This window comes from Oppia nitens, unplaced genomic scaffold (genome assembly GCF_028296485.1).
Source record: "Oppia nitens isolate AA-2021 unplaced genomic scaffold, nextdenovo-longstitch-racon4-pilon3 scaffold1_pilon_pilon_pilon, whole genome shotgun sequence".
Lineage (NCBI taxonomy): Eukaryota > Metazoa > Arthropoda > Arachnida > Sarcoptiformes > Oppiidae > Oppia > Oppia nitens.
The window spans coordinates 2,494,876-2,512,793 of record NW_026533199.1 but is presented as its reverse complement, the minus strand read 5'-3'; the positions used below and the strand labels follow the sequence as shown (position 1 = coordinate 2,512,793).

Here is a 17,918-nt window from a genome sequence, read left to right as displayed (position 1 = left end):
CTGTAGTCTACAGTACATTCTGTTAAAAAAATTAAATCTTATAAAATGTTATATAATAATAATTAGTTTGCAGTTATTTATAGCCTGGATCATAATGTTGGGCCATAATAATTCTAGATATCATAAATAGCAGCCAATATTATACTAATTATTGTAATTAATTTATTAATTTTAATAACAGTTTAGCTTAAGGTAAATTTTAATGGAAATAATTTTTCAGCTAAATTTTATCAATAAAATGTATCGGGTTGACAATTATTATTGATTATCATAATTAAAAATAATTATATATTCGTATAATTTATAATTTACTACATGTAAAAATGTGATTTGTATTTAATTTTTTAAAAATCATAATATTTATAGATTTATCATATATGATATAATTTAGGTTTACATGTCTAAAATGCAATGCTATGTGTACTACAAATTATATACTCAATAGAAATAATAATATGATATTTCATTGAAAATATGTACTAGTATATATACTGTAAATAATTTATATTATAAATAATTTATCTAAATTGAAAATGTAGTATTATTAAGCACATTTGCCATATATACTGTATATTTATTTACATTTGAGACTTATTTGAAAATGATAGTGTAATAAATACAATCTATTTATTATTATTAGATTTATTAGTAATTAGTTTAATTAAAGCAAAATCATTAGTACAGTAGAAATATTGTCAACTCATCAGTTTTGACACATAAATAAATGTGTTCATTACTTTGTGTATTATTATTGCTTTTAAAATAACATTTAAAATAACTGTTATGTAAATACTATATAAAATAAATTTTTAAAAATATTATATATTACATATTGGATGGCTAGATATGATAGGCATGGTAGAGGTATACTACATTAAATTAATTGATAAATACAGAATATATATATATAAGTTTAAAAATATATTTATTAATTATTTCCATTTTATTAAATGATAATTAAAAAAAACAATAATAAGTTATGAGAATAAATGCATTTGTGATTAAGTTTTATTTCAATCAATTATTTTCTATTGTATTTATAGTGCAAATCACACACATATATCAATACACACGCATATTATAGTATTCATTAGAAAAAGTGCGATAATTTATTTTTAATATACAAAAACGTCTTATTAAACAAAAATTAATTTATATTAATGCAGATAGTATTGTCAATACATGAGAGACAAAGTGACAAAAATATATGATTTTTAATGTTATTTTCAAACTTGTTTTATATATATTTATGTATTTTTGAAGAGTGCTCTCAGAAAAATATTTGTTGAAAATTTCTTTAACTCAATAAAATGTATTGACATTAGCTATGCGTTTATATACATACACACACTCTCTCTCTCCCTTTGCTAAACAATTTATTTAACATTTCACGTATTTTAAAACATATTTAATCTCAAACTTCAATAATAATAATAATAATAATAAAAATGTTTGTTTAAAGACATAGAGAAAAGCAATGCATTCAATGAATTACTGGTAATAAGTTTTTATGAGTTTCTCTCTCTCTCTCTCTCTCTCTCTCTCTCTCTCTCTCTCTCTCTCTCTCTCTCTCTCTCTCTCGCTGTTAAAGCCGTGCAAAGAGTTACTGTATTTAAAAGTGATGTGAAATAAAGTTTTTTATTTGATTTTATTTATTTTTTTAGAAAAACGATTATTACATTTTTGCTTTACATTTGATTTTTAAAATATATATAACTCACTCTTTACTTTATATGAGAGTAAAGTTTGAAAAAATGCAATAACTTTTTTTTTATATATAATACAACTCAAAAAACCCGCAGTGTTTGTGTGTGTGTATGTCTGAGACATAACATTTGATAAGTTATTTAGTGCCATAAAAAACAAGTGTAAAAATATTTTTCGTGCATATATTTTGTGTTGTGTGGCCATTGTTTGGCAAATGAAAAAAATAAATAAAATAAATAACATAATAATAATAAATTAATTAATAAATTTTTTTTTGTATTTAAAATAATTTAGTGAAACAATACATAAGTATTATATTTGTTGAATAAGTCAGCAATCAATGCAATAATGCAATGCATAGGTAAAGGTGTGACCAATGAGTGAAATGCAGTGAATGTATTGAATTGAGTGAAGGGATCGTCGATTGGGTGACAAAAATGGCTGAATTGTGACGAAACACACAAACATTTGTTTCACTTATTTTTATTATTATTATTATTTCAAACAATAATTATATCGCAAATACTAATAATTATTTTTGTAATTCAAAAACCTATTTATAATATAATCAGTTATTTTGTTTGTTTATCCGTTATTATTATTATTGTTAATGTTATTCAAAAAAATATATTATTATTATTATAGTTATGTTATTATTGTTGTTGTTGTCCACCAAATGAGATGATATATGATTTAGTGATGAAGACTTGTTTTGTCGTCAACTAATCCACAGGTAATATACCAAATGTCATGTCATTGAAAAGTGACAATTAGTTTTGAAAAAAATATAAATAAATACAAAACAAAAACTTATTTGTCATTTCAATTGTTTGTAAAAAATATTGTTTTTGTTTGTTTGTTGTTTAAAAAGTCCATCAAAACTATTTGCGATCAAAAAATAAAACATTTAGGTATTGATTGGCAAAATTGTGGCCAAATTTAGTGATGATTTTTGTTTGGTTTGGTTTCACATGTTTTTTATTGTTATTTGTCACCGAAAAGTTTTAAAGTTTTTAAAATATAATTAATTAAAATAAATAAAAAAATAGTTATCTATTAATCAACTCATCATCACTTGATATTAATTGATAAATAATAACATAATTTTATTATTAATTAATTTAATAACAATATGTGTGATATTGAAAATGTTTTTTATTTGACAAACATATGTATTATGATATCATTATTATCATTACTGTAGTATTAATGTGTTGTCTGTTATTTTGACAGCAATTTTGTTATTATTTTTATTTAAATATTTAGTTAAATGTTTATTTAAACAAAATTTATATCATTTATACACAAAATGCTTAAATTATGATTATTGAAGTGAAACTAATTATCATTAAATTTAATGTTATTGTTGTTTATATATCACTTTTTTACAGTTTATTTACGCTAAATGTATAATCATTTGTGAAACTTATAATAAAACGAAAGGAAAGAAACTTTAAAAGAAAGAGACAAATCAAACGCCAAAAAATGGATTCAATAGCTGATCACAATCGACGCCAACGACTAACAGAACTCGAGGATCACATTCTTAACCATAAATCCGAACTCAGTGTCGACGGACTATTGGTATTATCATCTATTGATTTGTTTGTTGTCATTCATCTCATGTATTGGTTTTTAATTGTCATTAAATTACAGGATTGTGTTCAGGCATTAGTCACCGATTGTAATCATCCACAGCTTAGAAGACTTAAAAATATTGAGGCATATCTTCAGAGATGTATAAATAATTTGCTAATAATATTGTTTAATAATTTTAACTAATAATTATTTGTTGAAAAAACAGATGAACTTTCAAGTGATTTAATAATCAACTGTCGAACAAAACCTGAAGATTTTTCTGTGATTAAAATTATTGGTAATTTATTTAACATCAAAAGTTTTGAATCAAACCAATTGATTAATTGTTTATTTATTATTTCCATAGGTCGGGGAGCTTTTGGTGAAGTCCAGTTAGTTAGGCATAAGTCCACCAAACAGGTCTACGCAATGAAATTATTGAGCAAATTTGAAATGGTATTTATAATAGTTGTAAATGTTTTTGTAAATATTTATTTATCGGTAATTTATTTAACGTTTGAAAAACAAAAATAGATAAAGAGATCCGATTCAGCTTTTTTCTGGGAAGAAAGGTTTATTATGGCTTATGCTAATACTGATTGGATTGTTAAGGTATGCGAAGAAATCAACTGTTAATTTATGAAAATTTAATGATTGTGTTTTATCTGCCATTTTTTATTTAGCTGCACTTTGCCTTTCAAAATAGTCAATACTTATATATGGTTATGGATTATATGCCGGGCGGCGATTTGGTTAACTTAATGAGCAATTATGACGTACCAGAAAAATGGGCAAAATTTTATTGCGCTGAAGTGGTATTAGCTGTCGATTCCATCCATTCAATGGGTTTTGTACACAGAGATGTCAAACCCGATAATATGTTACTCGACAAGAGAGGCCATCTAAAACTTGCCGATTTCGGTACGTGTATGAAAATGGACGTGGATGGATTAGTTAGAAGTGATACCGCAGTCGGTACTCCCGATTACATATCTCCAGAAGTATTGAAATCTCAAGGAGGCGAAGGATGTTATGGTCGTGAATGGTATGAATAACTTTTATGTTTATTATAATTATTTTSTTTGAATATACCGGTAATTAATTGTTTACATTTAATTATTTTCAGTGATTATTGGTCTATCGGTGTATTCCTATACGAGATGCTTGTCGGCGACACACCATTCTATGCCGAATCTTTAGTCGGCACTTACGGCAAAATTATGGATCATAAGAATTCTCTACATTTTCCCGAAGACGTGGACATATCAAAAGAGGCCAGACATCTCATTTGTTCGTTCTTAACCGATCGATCACAACGATTGGGTCGTAACGGTGTCGACGAGATTAAGAGGCATCCATTTTTCTATAACGATCAGTGGAATTTCGATAATATCAGAGATTGTGTGCCACCAGTTGTTCCTGAATTGATGAGTGACGACGACACCAGTAATTTCGATCCGATYGATAAGGATGACACAACTGAAGAAAGCTTTCCAGTAACCAAAGCGTTTGCCGGCAATAATATGCCGTTTGTTGGCTTTACCTATTCGAGTGATTATCAACTATTATCGAAAGATAGCCGAAAAAGAAACGGTTCCGTTGAGCCGGACTGCGGTGTCAAACGTAAAGTCGAAAAACTTGAAGAAGACTTACACAGAATAACATCTATTAATGAAGAGATTGATAATAAATATCGTATAACATTAGCACAACTCGATAAACAAAGTGATAATATAGTGACACTCAGGAGTGAAAAGTTGGAACAAGAGAAGGCTATTACTGTCTTAAGGCATGACATCAAAGAAGCCCAAAGAAAGTATGAACTCGAATGTGATAATAGACGTAAAGTTGAGACAAAAATCAGTGAATTATGGGCGAAGTTGGAACAGGAACAGAGTCTTAGGTCACAACTAACACATAGCACACAACATACTAATGAAAAGTTTGTAGTTTTAGAGAAACAGTTCCAGAATCTGAGCGATAAATATAAAACAGAATCGGAAAATAGTGTAAAATTCAAGAAATTAAACGCAGAATTGACATTAAATCTATCAAACAAAGAGAAATTTATCGATGAATTGACTGAGAAAATAGATGTCTTCCAAAAAGTTAATACAAATCAAGCAATTGATATCCAGAATCTTCAGAAACAATTGGATAAAGTGAACAACTCTTGGGTACAAATTAATGAAAGATTTCAGGAATTAGAAAGTAATTTATTATTATTATTATTATTATTATTATTATTATTATTAATAATAATAATAATTTTTTAACATTTATTTATGTTTAAGAAATTAATTATTACTATTTATTATTTTTTTTAAGGTCATAAGCAACTGATTGATAATGAATTGGATATTCTTCGGGAAAGAGAGGCCACAACTGCTATCGATAATCAGAGACTTAACGATACAATTGCTGATTTAGAAAAGGTTAACTAAATTTCATTAATAATTACTTAATATATTGTATTGTTTTTTAATGTATTACTAATTAATTTATTATAAAACAGGAGAGAACTATGTTATCCTATGAGTTGAGTACATCTCAGAAATTGTTGGAAAGCAATGTTCGCGAAGACGTCTTAGTTTCATCCAATGCCGCCGACAAACAGCGGTCACATGAAAACAATGATTTTGAATCAATTAAAGGTTAGACAATGTTTTGTAAAAATATAGATATAAAACATTTATTAACAATTTATCTGTTTTTGTTTTGTTTAGTTCTTCAAATGAAATTCAATGAAGAGAAGAATTTGCGACAAAAGTTTGAGAGTCAGTCCCAGGAAAAAGAGCGACAAATTTCAATGATTAATGTCGACTATAAGAAACTGATGCAACAAATACAGAAAGTCGAAGGAGAACTCAGACAAGAAACAGATAAAACAAAAGCACTTAAAATACAATTGGATGACGACGTCAACAAACGATCGAATCTACAAATGGGTTTCAAAGAACAAACTGAAGAGTTGATTAATTTAAGACAACGAGATATTAAGCGAACCAAAGAAATTAATGACTTAATGGATAGCAAAAAGAAGACCGACGAAGAAATCATGCGATTGAAAAAGTTTGTGTTTTTTAATTATTATATTCTAATAATAATAATTATAACTATTAATAATAATTCTAAATATTATATTTTAAATAATTATTTGTTTTATATTTTTCTTCAGTGACTTATCATTAGATGAGTTACAAATGAAAGAACTTCAGGATCAACTCGAAGCCGAACAATATTTTTCATCATTATATAAAACTCAAGCAAAAGAACTGAAAGAAGAACTTGAAGAACGACAGAAATTAGTTAACGATATGGAAGAAGAAAAGTGCGTTTTTTGTGGTGTTTTTAATGGAAAGAAAATGAAATTTTAATTCAAACTATTTTTTTGGTTATATTTTTTATTAGGAGTAATCTCTGCCATCAAATAGAAATAGCATTGGCCAGAGCCGAAACCGAAGGTATAGCCCGTCGACAGGCCGAAGAACTTATTGCAGATTTAGAGAAAGAGAAAGCCATTCGTGAACTAGAAATCGAAGACATTGAAAGACGATTGAGATCTGAATTGAACAGCAAAGACGATATAATCAATGGTTACGCCAATAAAGAAAATGAATACTCAAAAACCATTGAAATTATTACAAAAGAAAAAGAGGAATCAAATACTAAAATACATCATATGAATCAAGGTTTGGCACTATTTGTATTAAACATTGAAATATTGTCTGTTTATCATATGTTTCATCATTTAATTTATTATTATTATTAGAAATGAATAATTACATCAATCAAACAGTTCATAACGACAAAGTAGAACAATTGACTAAACAATTACAACAGGAAAAACTATTGAAACAACAAGTATTTAACTATTTTTTATTTTTGTTAATTAATTTCAATAATTATTAAAATAATTTTGTTTTTTCATTGTTTGTCAATAAGGCTGTCAACAAATTAGCTGAAATAATGAACAGAAGAGACATGAATGTGAGCGGTAAGAAAAGTAAGGGCTCTTCGGCTGATTTGAGACGCAAAGAGAAAGAGTGTCGAAAATTACAACAAGATTTGACAACTGTATGGTTTCACAAATATATAATTTCATTTCATTTCATTGAACGATAATTTTTTATTTGTTTGTTTAGGAAAAAGAAAATTACAATCAAATGGTTTCCAGGTTTCAGAAAGAATTATCTGAAATGCAAGCCGTACTTTACGAGGAAAGTCAGCTCAAAGTTAAACTACAAATGGAGTTGGACTCGAAAGACGCCGAAAATGAACAGTTAAGACAAAAGATAGCAATGAGAATGTCAAACGAACAGCTGACCAATAGTTCCATCAAAGAGTTTGATACTAATGATATCGAGAACTTAAGATTAGAGGGTTGGCTATCGATTCCCAATAAACAAAATATTAGACGACATGGTTGGCGAAAACAATACGTAGTTGTGTCAAGTCGTAAGATTATCTTCTATAACAGCGAAGTCGATAAAGCAAAAGCTGATCCGGCGCTCATTCTTGACTTAAGGTATGTTTGTTTGGTATTATCTTGGATTTATTTGAATAGTTTTTAAACATAAGTTTTAATTATATTTGTTTAGCAAATTATTTCATGTCCGATCAGTAACACAAGGTAACACATTTTTCATTTATCATTAATTTTAAATTTCATAGATTTGTAATTTAATACATTTTTTTATTATTTTTAATAATTTAGGTGATGTTATTAGAGCTGACGCTAAAGAAATACCACGAATATTTCAAGTGAGTTAATAATAAAAAAAATAATTAATAAGAAATTTAATACAATTTCCCTTTAATTTTGTTGTTTAACAGCTGTTATATGCCGGAGAAGGAGAAAGTAGAAAACCAGGAGATATTGGACATCAACCAGAGATACCCAAAGATGTAATTTTAATTGAATGATTGAATTGTTTTTTAAAAAATAACTTATATATTAATTAAATGTCGAAATACCTGTTGTTGTTGAATACCTATAGCCGACAACTGTTGAACACAAAGGACATGATTTTATTCMAATCAGTTATCATATGCCCACCACTTGTGAGGTCTGTCCCAAACCCATGTGGCATATGTTTAAACCTCCTCAGGCTCTGGAATGCAGGCGTATGTTTTCATTATAAATGCATAATATTTATTCATTTAATTAACTTTTTTTAATTAACAATAAAATCGTATCGACTATAGGGTGTAGAGTTAAACTACACAAAGAGCACTTGGATAAGAAAGAAGAGGTGATCGCTCCGTGCAAAGTCAACTACGATCCTAATACAGCTAAAGAGCTGTTATTGTTGGCCATGTCTCTCGAGGAACAGCAACAATGGGTACAGAAGTTAAGAAAAAAGATTGAGAAATGCGGTTACGCTGCCAATCAAGACTCAAAGTCACTCAGGTTTTTAGTCTAAATTAATAAGAAATTTTATGAAATAATTTTCAATTAACTATTTTAATGATAAATAATTTTTAATTTTTTTTTTGTTGATCAGATCGGCGAACAGTACTCAAAATTTAGTGAAATCTGCGTCAATGAAGGCGTCGACATTACCTCCTATAATGCCTACAAATAATAATAATAATAATAACAAYAACAACAACAAAAAGTCTTAAAAAAGTCGATCAAACTCTTAGGTGCCTTTGAAAAGTGATCTTAAATTGTTTGATATATAGCTATATTTATACTGTATATCATCACTATTTGTAATTAATTTTATAATATTGATATTTATTTTAAGACAAATTTGATAAATATTTTGTATATTTATTTTTCATATATATTAATATATAGTATATATATATATATAAATATATAGTTATAACAATTTAATTAATCATATAGTTTGCCAAATTATCATCGATATACCAAACATAATGTTTTTTATTAAATCAGTGCCTTTAAAAAACTGATTCATTGAAACATATGATTTCATCCATTCCATCATTTTTTTTAATTATAATAATTATTATYTCATTTAATATATATATATTTTTTCATTTACATTAAAATATATACTTATTTATAAAAAACAAAATAATTATGACTGAAATATAGCCTATATATAAATAATAATTTATAAACAAATTTTTCAAAACAAAAGATTTTTGTTTCAGTCCACACAACTGTAGTCACAAATCGAGATTTGTTCAAATAATAAGCAATAATTTGTTTTTTAAAAAATAATAAATAAAATCAAATAAAAGTTTTAAAATATAAATAAATATATCAACAATAAATCAAATATATAATTATGTGACAAATAATTTTCTAAAAAAAAATTATTTTTTGATGATTCACACTAACTATTGACAAAATAACAGTTTTGCTTAATTGTCATATTTTTTTAGACACAAATACCTGTAACCACAACCACCACAAGTATTAATACACACAGAGATGGCATTACACCATCACATTGATTACCACCACTACAGACACATTTAGACATCTATATCTATCCTAACCAATCCAACCGATTATTGCATATTTAGCATAAAAACAATTCAATTAATTTTTATTATTAAAAATATATAAACTATATTAGTTTGGATCAAATTTAATTTAATTTAGTATTTGTTTATTATTAATCGGATAAATAAAATAATAAATTTTAACGAAATAATCCAATAACGGGTTGGGTTTTATTTGCAGTTAGTATACTCTARTTGAMTATATATGACGACAGGTTCAACAGTACAACAGTATTGACTGAACAGAGAACTGAATGGTTGCGAAAAAAAGTGTTTCACTAATTGAATGAATACTTTGAATACAACATTACATTACATTTAGTGACACTCCTTATGAATGACTGACTGTTTGTATGAATAATAATAATAATAATATTTTGAGTCCAAAACACAAGCAATAGTTTTATTTGTCTGTCAATAGATTTTTAATGGATTTTAAATAATAATAATAATTATATTTTTGTTGAATTTTATTATTTTTATTCAAATGAGTAGTAGTTTTGTTGTTGTGTTTGAAACAAACAATTTATTTATATTATTATTTTTTTGACAATTTTGTTGTTGTTTTTGTCAATTTTATAAAAATAGCTTTTGTTTTGTTGTCATCACTGAAGATGAGATATCACTTGAAGAAGAAATGAAGTGATTTTTTTGGTGTTGTTGTTGACAAACGATATGTTTATTTAAGACATAGTTTTGTTTGTTTGTCGTGTATTTGTTAACCAATTGTTAACTAATTGTTATTTGATTTTTTTGGTCACAAATAATACGCCGAGATTTAAGTGATGATATATTTTCGGTGATAATGAGTGTGAATGTTATGTGCGGACAGTTGTGTTTCAGATGACATGACCATCGAATTGATTGTCCATCAAAACCATGTCTTTTGTCGGACTAAACTGTTTTTAATTGTTTTTATAGTAATATGAGTTCAAATTGCTGTCCAAATGATAACACAATAAACTGTTTGTCACTAAAATATCCGTCAAATGTGTCCTCAAGTGAGTCATCATCGGTGCCATCGATGGGGTCGACAACAACTGTGACAACCACTTCCAGCAATGGCTTAAATGCCATGAATGGGACCAACGGTTCCCATAATAAGTCACCAAATAAGACAAATAATAGTAGGTTTTCATCGCTCGTTAAGATCTTTAAGCCGTGGAAATGGAAACGAAAGAAGAAGAGCGAAAAGTTTGAAAACACATCTAAAGGTTTGTCTTATTATCTCAAAGTGTTTTTAGTCGTGATTTAATCGACTGATGTTTGTGTTTGAACAGCTCTGGAGAGAAGAATATCAATGCGATCGTCAAAAGCAGATCTAATCCAAAGAGGAGTTCTTTTACCCGAAAAAAGTATTTTTATTATTTGTTTTGATTKAAATCTTTTACAATCATTTTTTTAATTATCAGACGAGGCATTTAAAAGTGACTTAATATCCACAATGAAAGAAATGAAAGTCTACGAGTTGTCCAATAAAGATGACATGAATTTACAGATGACTACAAACTCAGGCATTACTACTTGTAAGACATCAGTCTCTGAGACCGTGTCGACCAACACATCGACTTCCAAACCAATGATTCCCATATCATTGAGTGGTTATCTGAAGGGAGCCATTGCTACACCACTGGTTGCCATCTCTAAGAACGGACAAAACTTTCATAACTCATCCATCAATAAAAAGCGAACCTCTTTTGAGAATAAGAGCGAAATCGGCGACAAATCAAACCCTATAGTGATTAACGATAATTATAGATATAATAATAATAACATTAATGAGAATAAAAACATTTCCTTTAATGCTAATGGTTTGTGTATTTTATATTTATTTATAATTGTATTAATTTTAATAAGATTATATTAACCCTAATTATTATTATTTCAATCTCTAGACTCTATTAAAATAATCACATCGACGACTGGCTCTTCAATCATATCAGACATCTCATCGACATCTTCTTCATCTAATTGTGATCTAAAAGCAAATAAGATTCATATAAATACTATAAATAGTGTAAATAAATGTGTTATGCAATTGAACTCAAACTCATCAATGATTAGTGAGTTTACAGACATCGGACCCATACCTCCGCCGCGAATGTTCAGCGATTCCGTTCATAACACTTACACCTCTGATAATAATAATATTAAAATTGAATCCTCATTTAACAACAACTGTATTAATGAAGACAACAACGACTCAAATATGGAATCTATCGGTAATGAGCTAAGAATGTCGCAAATGGACAGATCAGCCAACGGTTCGGAAGTGCCACAAATGTCTTCTCTGCCAATATGTGTAATTCATAGTCAATATGCGAACGAACCACTTTCGGTGACCGAAGAGGTTCCGGCAAAAGAGCCACAACTGTCGGCCGTCCCTAAGAAAAGTGCTCTGAAGAAAGCCCGCATTACAAACACAGATAATAATAATACTGATAACCAAAAGCAAAGTCAAGTATCAACGACTACTGTGCCCATGAATTCAGCTAATATTACAACCACTACCACCTCATCTTCAACTGTTGTCATCAAACCACAGCCGACACCGAGATATACCTATAATGTCATACAACCGATGCCAATGCAAATTGTGGTCACATCAGCGCAACATAATTCACCCCTCACTAATCAAAACAATTTTAGGTATTTAAAAAAATCTATTTTATTTAATTTTACATATAATATATAYTATATATTCAAATAATTAAATGTTTCCTTAAAAATGATAGTCGACTGATAATCACTCCAATAATATTAGTTTTTATTTTTATTGTAAACATTTATGCGTCAAATAGTATGAGTCATTCAAATTATTTTAAATAAATTTTTCAAATAAATTTATTATATATACAGGTATTTACAGTATTTATTTATATCATATATGTATATATATTTAAACGTATGATAAATGTGTTTATTAAGCGAAACCAAATAAATAAATTGAAACACAAAACGTTTGAAATGTTTTGTTACTAACAGATAACAATTTCCGATTTGATAGCATTTAAACGCTTGAATTGATTCATGAAAACAATACATTAATAATATTTGATTGCATAACAAAACAATGTTTCATAAGCCATATGAAAGTGTTATAATTTAGTGAAAAAATTCACTACATTTACGGCAAACATTGTTTTTGATTCATTACTATACAGTAAATACATTTATAATTTATATAAATTTTTTCCAATAAATTGATATCTCAAATTACACGCTTAACAATATATATAAATTTATGAATGCCACTTTTATTATAATGGTATATTATTTATTTTATATACTATTTAATATAATATATATATATTTAAATTTTATGTACATTTAGTATTTTGTTGTGGAAACATTTGTTGAGTTTATATTATATAGCTGTTATATACATATATTTTTAAGTTAATTATGTTGAGCCCATTTATTTAAATAAATGACACATAAAATCAAGGCTTTTAAAAATTGTGTGATAGTTATCTTAAAATAAAAGTAATTTTCTATGAATAAGCATTTTATATATATAGTTTTTGTCTATTTCTTATATATTATATAATTGTAGTCATACTGTAGTTATATTTTACATAAATTAATTTTTGTAGAAATTTAGACTTTGAATTTTACACATCAAATGTTAATTTTAGCGATTATTATTAATACTATTAAATGTTAGAAATTTAAGTATTGTTTATTTTAAATTGACATTAATTATTGATATATATATATAATAATAATAATATATAGTATTAATTATTTATGTTAACAATGTTTGATAAGTTGTATTTCAAAAGTTAAAAGTAACAATAACTATACGATAGCTTATCAATGGATAAACGCATACAGTATTAAACCATTGATAAATAAATATAGATTGATGAACTGTTTATGATAGTGTCAAATAAATGTCAATAATAATAATAATAATTTATTGAGTAAAATTTATATTATTTCTATAAAATTGTTTATTTTGCAACAAAATTATTTTTGTATTTATTATAATTTATAAATTGAATTTTATATTAATGGAGATTATTAATAGTAGATTACATAATATCATACTTTTATAGTTTAATGAATATATAAATTTTATATTATATATAATTTTTTAAAAATTAAAAATTTATAGATATTTAATTAAATTCTAGACCAGAAGGGTATTGATATTAAACATTAATGATTCACTATTACTATTCATGTAATCTCTTATAAATGTCTAATACAATGGTTAATACAGAATAAATTATATACATTATGTATAACTATTAATAAATAAAGAATTTAGAAAATTTAATTTAATTATATTCTTTATTTATTAATATTCATAAAATATTTATAAATAAGGATTAACATAAATTGTTAATAATTACTACTGTATAATAATTTTTAATTAATATAACTTTATTAAATTTATAAAATAAATTACATTCAATTATTATAATTTTATTAACTGGATTTATGTTATATTTCAAATATAATTATTAATCATTAAAAAAAACTTTAAATAATTTTTATCTATTGGTTTAATATAATTATTTTTTTAATTACATCTAAGGAACAATTAAATAAAATCAATTGAATTAATGACCAATTAATTTGGTTAAACTAATAAATCACTTTTTATTATAAAATGCTATTGTGTTAGACATTATATAATTAAAATGTTATAAAAATGTTTACAATTATTTATTATAAATATATTTTGATTTATTTTAAACAACCAAATGTTATAACAAGTGATTATAATTGTCTAATTGATTGATTATTTCAGTTCCGTTATGTCGAAAGTTCGTCACTTCAATAGTGTCGGCGCCGGTATTGAAAATAAGGAGAACCAACCCTTCTCTCAGTTTAATAATAAGTCGTTATCAACCAATGAATGCCATACTCGTAGACAACCATCGATTGTGTTAAGCCATGAATCGGATTCCGATGATGACAGCGATGGTAATATCAATTGGAGAGACTATTACGGTGAAGATGAACAAGGTTTGCAAACTTTTCTATCATTTACTTAAGTTTATGGATTAGTTTAGGTTTTATTGTTATTTAATTGATTATAATTATTAACTTACGGTAAATATTATTTATAAAAAATTATTTTTGTGTATCTTATCGGCAATTATGATAGGAAAAGATTTTAGAATTAGTATTATCATTGAAATAATTAAATTCTGTTAATACAATGATTTTTGATTAATATAAAATATTTTTAGCTAAATTGTTATTTTTGTGCGAATAATATTTATTTAATTTAATTAATATTTATAATTAAAATTTAATGACAAACCAGGAAAAGTTGCCGCAAAAATTGCCCGAAAAGATTCGTTGGCCATAAAATTGGCCCAAAGACCTGACAAACAGGAATTGATCGATAAAAACATAATTCCTGTGTTGAGTGAAAATGAAAGACAAGACACTAGAGAAGCGATCGGAACTAAACTAAACCGTCGGCTGAGTCTACGGCCGACCGCCGAGGAGTTAGAACAGAGAAATATACTGAAACATCAAACACCCGATGAAATGCTTTTGGATAAAGAAAAGAAAAAACAGACACTTATAAGAAAAGTAATTTTTATTTCTAAATTTAGTGAAAACAAAAATATTTTTACTATTTCTTGTTTTATATATTATTAGTTGAGTTTTCGGCCGACAATTGAAGAGCTGAAAGAAAGAAAGATTATTCGTTTCAATGATTACGTTGAGGTCACTCAGGCTAATGATTATGACCGACGAGCCGACAAACCATGGACTCGGCTCACACCTAAAGATAAAGTATAGCTAAAACAATCAGATGATTGATTAGGCATTTATATTACATATGATTAACTCCACAAACTTTTTTTTAATTGACAATTACAGGCAGCCATTAGAAAGGAGTTAAACGATTTTAAAAGTATGGAAATGGAGGTACACGAGGAAAGTCGATTTATGACCCGGTATTTGTTTATATAATTTGATTTTATTTGTTTAATTGATTATATGATTACAAATAATGTTTTGTTTTATTAATAGGTTTCACAGGCCTTAATATGATAACTGAGATTGAGATTAAACTTTTTTGGACACAAACTTTTTTTTGGTATTTTGTGCTCAAATTGTTAAATGAAAATTGTGTATAAAAACTGTGATTTCAATGCATTGCATATTAAATATACATATTATATAACTGATGGTAACTAATGATTAACTAATTGAATATCAAAGCACTAATAGATATACAAAAAAATAATTAATTAATACAAATATTTAATAACAAAATTGAATCAAAAATGTGGAGTTTTTGTATTAAAAAAATAAATTTTAAAAATAATGTTTTCCTGCAAATTGTTTTTTAAAAATTAATTTTAACTGTAATGTAAATGCTTGGATAAAAATCTTAACATTTTATATACAATTTATCATTTTATTTATGTATATTATATAAATATTATTATTATTATTATTATTGATAACAAACTTAATTAACACAACAATTGTTATGATTAGCGTTTTTTGATAATTTAATTATTATTATTTTTTTTGTTTAACATTTTATACAACAAATGCAAGAAAAAACACAAATTTTATATATTAATGATTATATATATGATATATATATACTAAATATATTAATAATGATTTTTATATACATGTATATTATATTATAATTTTTTGTTTGTTTGATTGCTAACATTCCCATCAAAATAATTATTAAAAAACATTTATTTGTAAAAATAAATTAATTTTCAATGACTTTTGTTTCCTATTAATGATTATATAATAAAAGTAGACAACAAAATCATGAATTATAAAAAAGTTTTTGTCTGTTTGTATTAAATTGATTACTATATTATTCAGTATAATACTGGGATAATCTCAAAAAATAGAGTAAAAGTTATTTTTTTATAAACTAGAGTTTAGTTACTTGACTATTATATTTAGATTATTTTTTTTTTAAACAACTATATTATGAATCATTAGCCTAACTGTCAATCATGTGTTAATCAATTTTTGCATTAAATAAGTTACGATTATATACTTTATATAAATTCATATATTTATTATAATAAAAACAGTCATCTATTAAACCATTTACAGTATAATAAATATATTACTAATTAAGTTAATACTACATATTATTTTCATGTGATTTTGTGAAACACATATTAATCTAAATTTGATATTAAATATTATTTTTATATGTAGTATCGGTAACTAATCTAATTACACAAAATAATAAATTTAAATCCTATTTTTGTTTTTACAAAAATCTATTATTTAAACTATTTTTAAAACATTCTCAATAATGTTAAATCAATGTTTATCTTGGTCATTTTTTGCACTTATTATTAAAATATAAATTTGTTTAAACAATGTACTGTACAGTATCCCATGATTATTACCAGTTAAACTACAGTACAGATTGTTATATAATATTTGTAAAAAGTTATTACAAAAAAAATCTTATTAATGGATCTAATAATATGATTTTAATGATATAATTGTGTTGTTTTGTTAATAATTTATTTGAATTTAATTTAATATACAAACTGTAGACTATGTTATTACTAAACGTAATTATTTGCATTATTTATTGTTATAATACTATTAAGTAAATACTGTATAAACTTTGTTCACAAAATCATTTCAACAAATAATTGATTGAAATTATTGTAAAAAATACAAAACTAATCGATTGATTGATTGATTGATTGACACTTGTGAAGACAACAACAACACCGCAAACATGTCATTAGATTTGGATGACTTGAATACCGCCGGAATGGACAAAGATCTACAAGACTTTCTGGTTATTGAACAACAAAAGGCACACTTTCAACAACAGGTCTGTCTGTCTGTGTTTGGATTGCATCAGACTGTCTGAYACATGTATTATCACTTTAACAGATCCATCGTTTGAATGAAATTTGTTGGGATAAATGTCTAACAGATAAGCCGTCGTCRAAGTTGGACTCCAGGACTGAGACGTGTTTCAACAACTGTGTCGACCGATTCATCGACTCGTCGCTGGCCATCACTCAACGGTTCGCCCAATTGATCCAAAAGCAGGCAATGAATTGATAGATCATTTGGTTATATGTTTTATAGTAATAACAAATTCATTAGACTTATTGATTAAAATCATAGATTTTATTATAAAAAATTAATTATAT

The 17,918-nt window shown here is 25.9% G+C and overlaps 3 protein-coding genes across 3 annotated transcripts; all 3 read left to right on the top strand.

The window, feature by feature from the left end:
- The first annotated feature begins 2,053 nt into the window (after window positions 1-2,053).
- LOC128951684 (rho-associated protein kinase 1-like) lies at window positions 2,054-8,933 on the top strand. Its single transcript, XM_054296932.1, has 22 exons — window positions 2,054-2,440; window positions 3,099-3,291; window positions 3,364-3,445; window positions 3,512-3,583; window positions 3,653-3,741; window positions 3,820-3,897; window positions 3,969-4,330; window positions 4,412-5,496; window positions 5,614-5,720; window positions 5,801-5,939; window positions 6,012-6,357; window positions 6,464-6,616; window positions 6,697-6,977; window positions 7,058-7,149; window positions 7,231-7,362; window positions 7,431-7,813; window positions 7,887-7,918; window positions 8,003-8,049; window positions 8,122-8,193; window positions 8,286-8,412; window positions 8,494-8,698; window positions 8,793-8,933. The coding sequence occupies exons 2-22, from the start codon at window positions 3,193-3,195 to the stop codon at window positions 8,911-8,913; spliced, it is 4,104 nt and encodes a 1,367-aa protein (XP_054152907.1). The 5' UTR covers window positions 2,054-2,440; window positions 3,099-3,192; the 3' UTR covers window positions 8,914-8,933.
- Window positions 8,934-10,322: 1,389 nt separating this feature from the next.
- Window positions 10,323-16,036, top strand: LOC128951689 (phosphatase and actin regulator 1-like). The gene is made up of 9 exons (XM_054296940.1): window positions 10,323-10,985; window positions 11,052-11,126; window positions 11,184-11,582; window positions 11,667-12,420; window positions 14,534-14,751; window positions 15,056-15,330; window positions 15,400-15,537; window positions 15,625-15,701; window positions 15,778-16,036. The coding sequence occupies exons 1-9, from the start codon at window positions 10,697-10,699 to the stop codon at window positions 15,791-15,793; spliced, it is 2,241 nt and encodes a 746-aa protein (XP_054152915.1). The 5' UTR covers window positions 10,323-10,696; the 3' UTR covers window positions 15,794-16,036.
- Window positions 16,037-17,357: 1,321 nt separating this feature from the next.
- LOC128951697 (mitochondrial import inner membrane translocase subunit Tim8-like) lies at window positions 17,358-17,887 on the top strand. The gene is made up of 2 exons (XM_054296951.1): window positions 17,358-17,590; window positions 17,653-17,887. The coding sequence occupies exons 1-2, from the start codon at window positions 17,492-17,494 to the stop codon at window positions 17,824-17,826; spliced, it is 273 nt and encodes a 90-aa protein (XP_054152926.1). The 5' UTR covers window positions 17,358-17,491; the 3' UTR covers window positions 17,827-17,887.
- The last annotated feature ends 31 nt before the right edge of the window (window positions 17,888-17,918 follow it).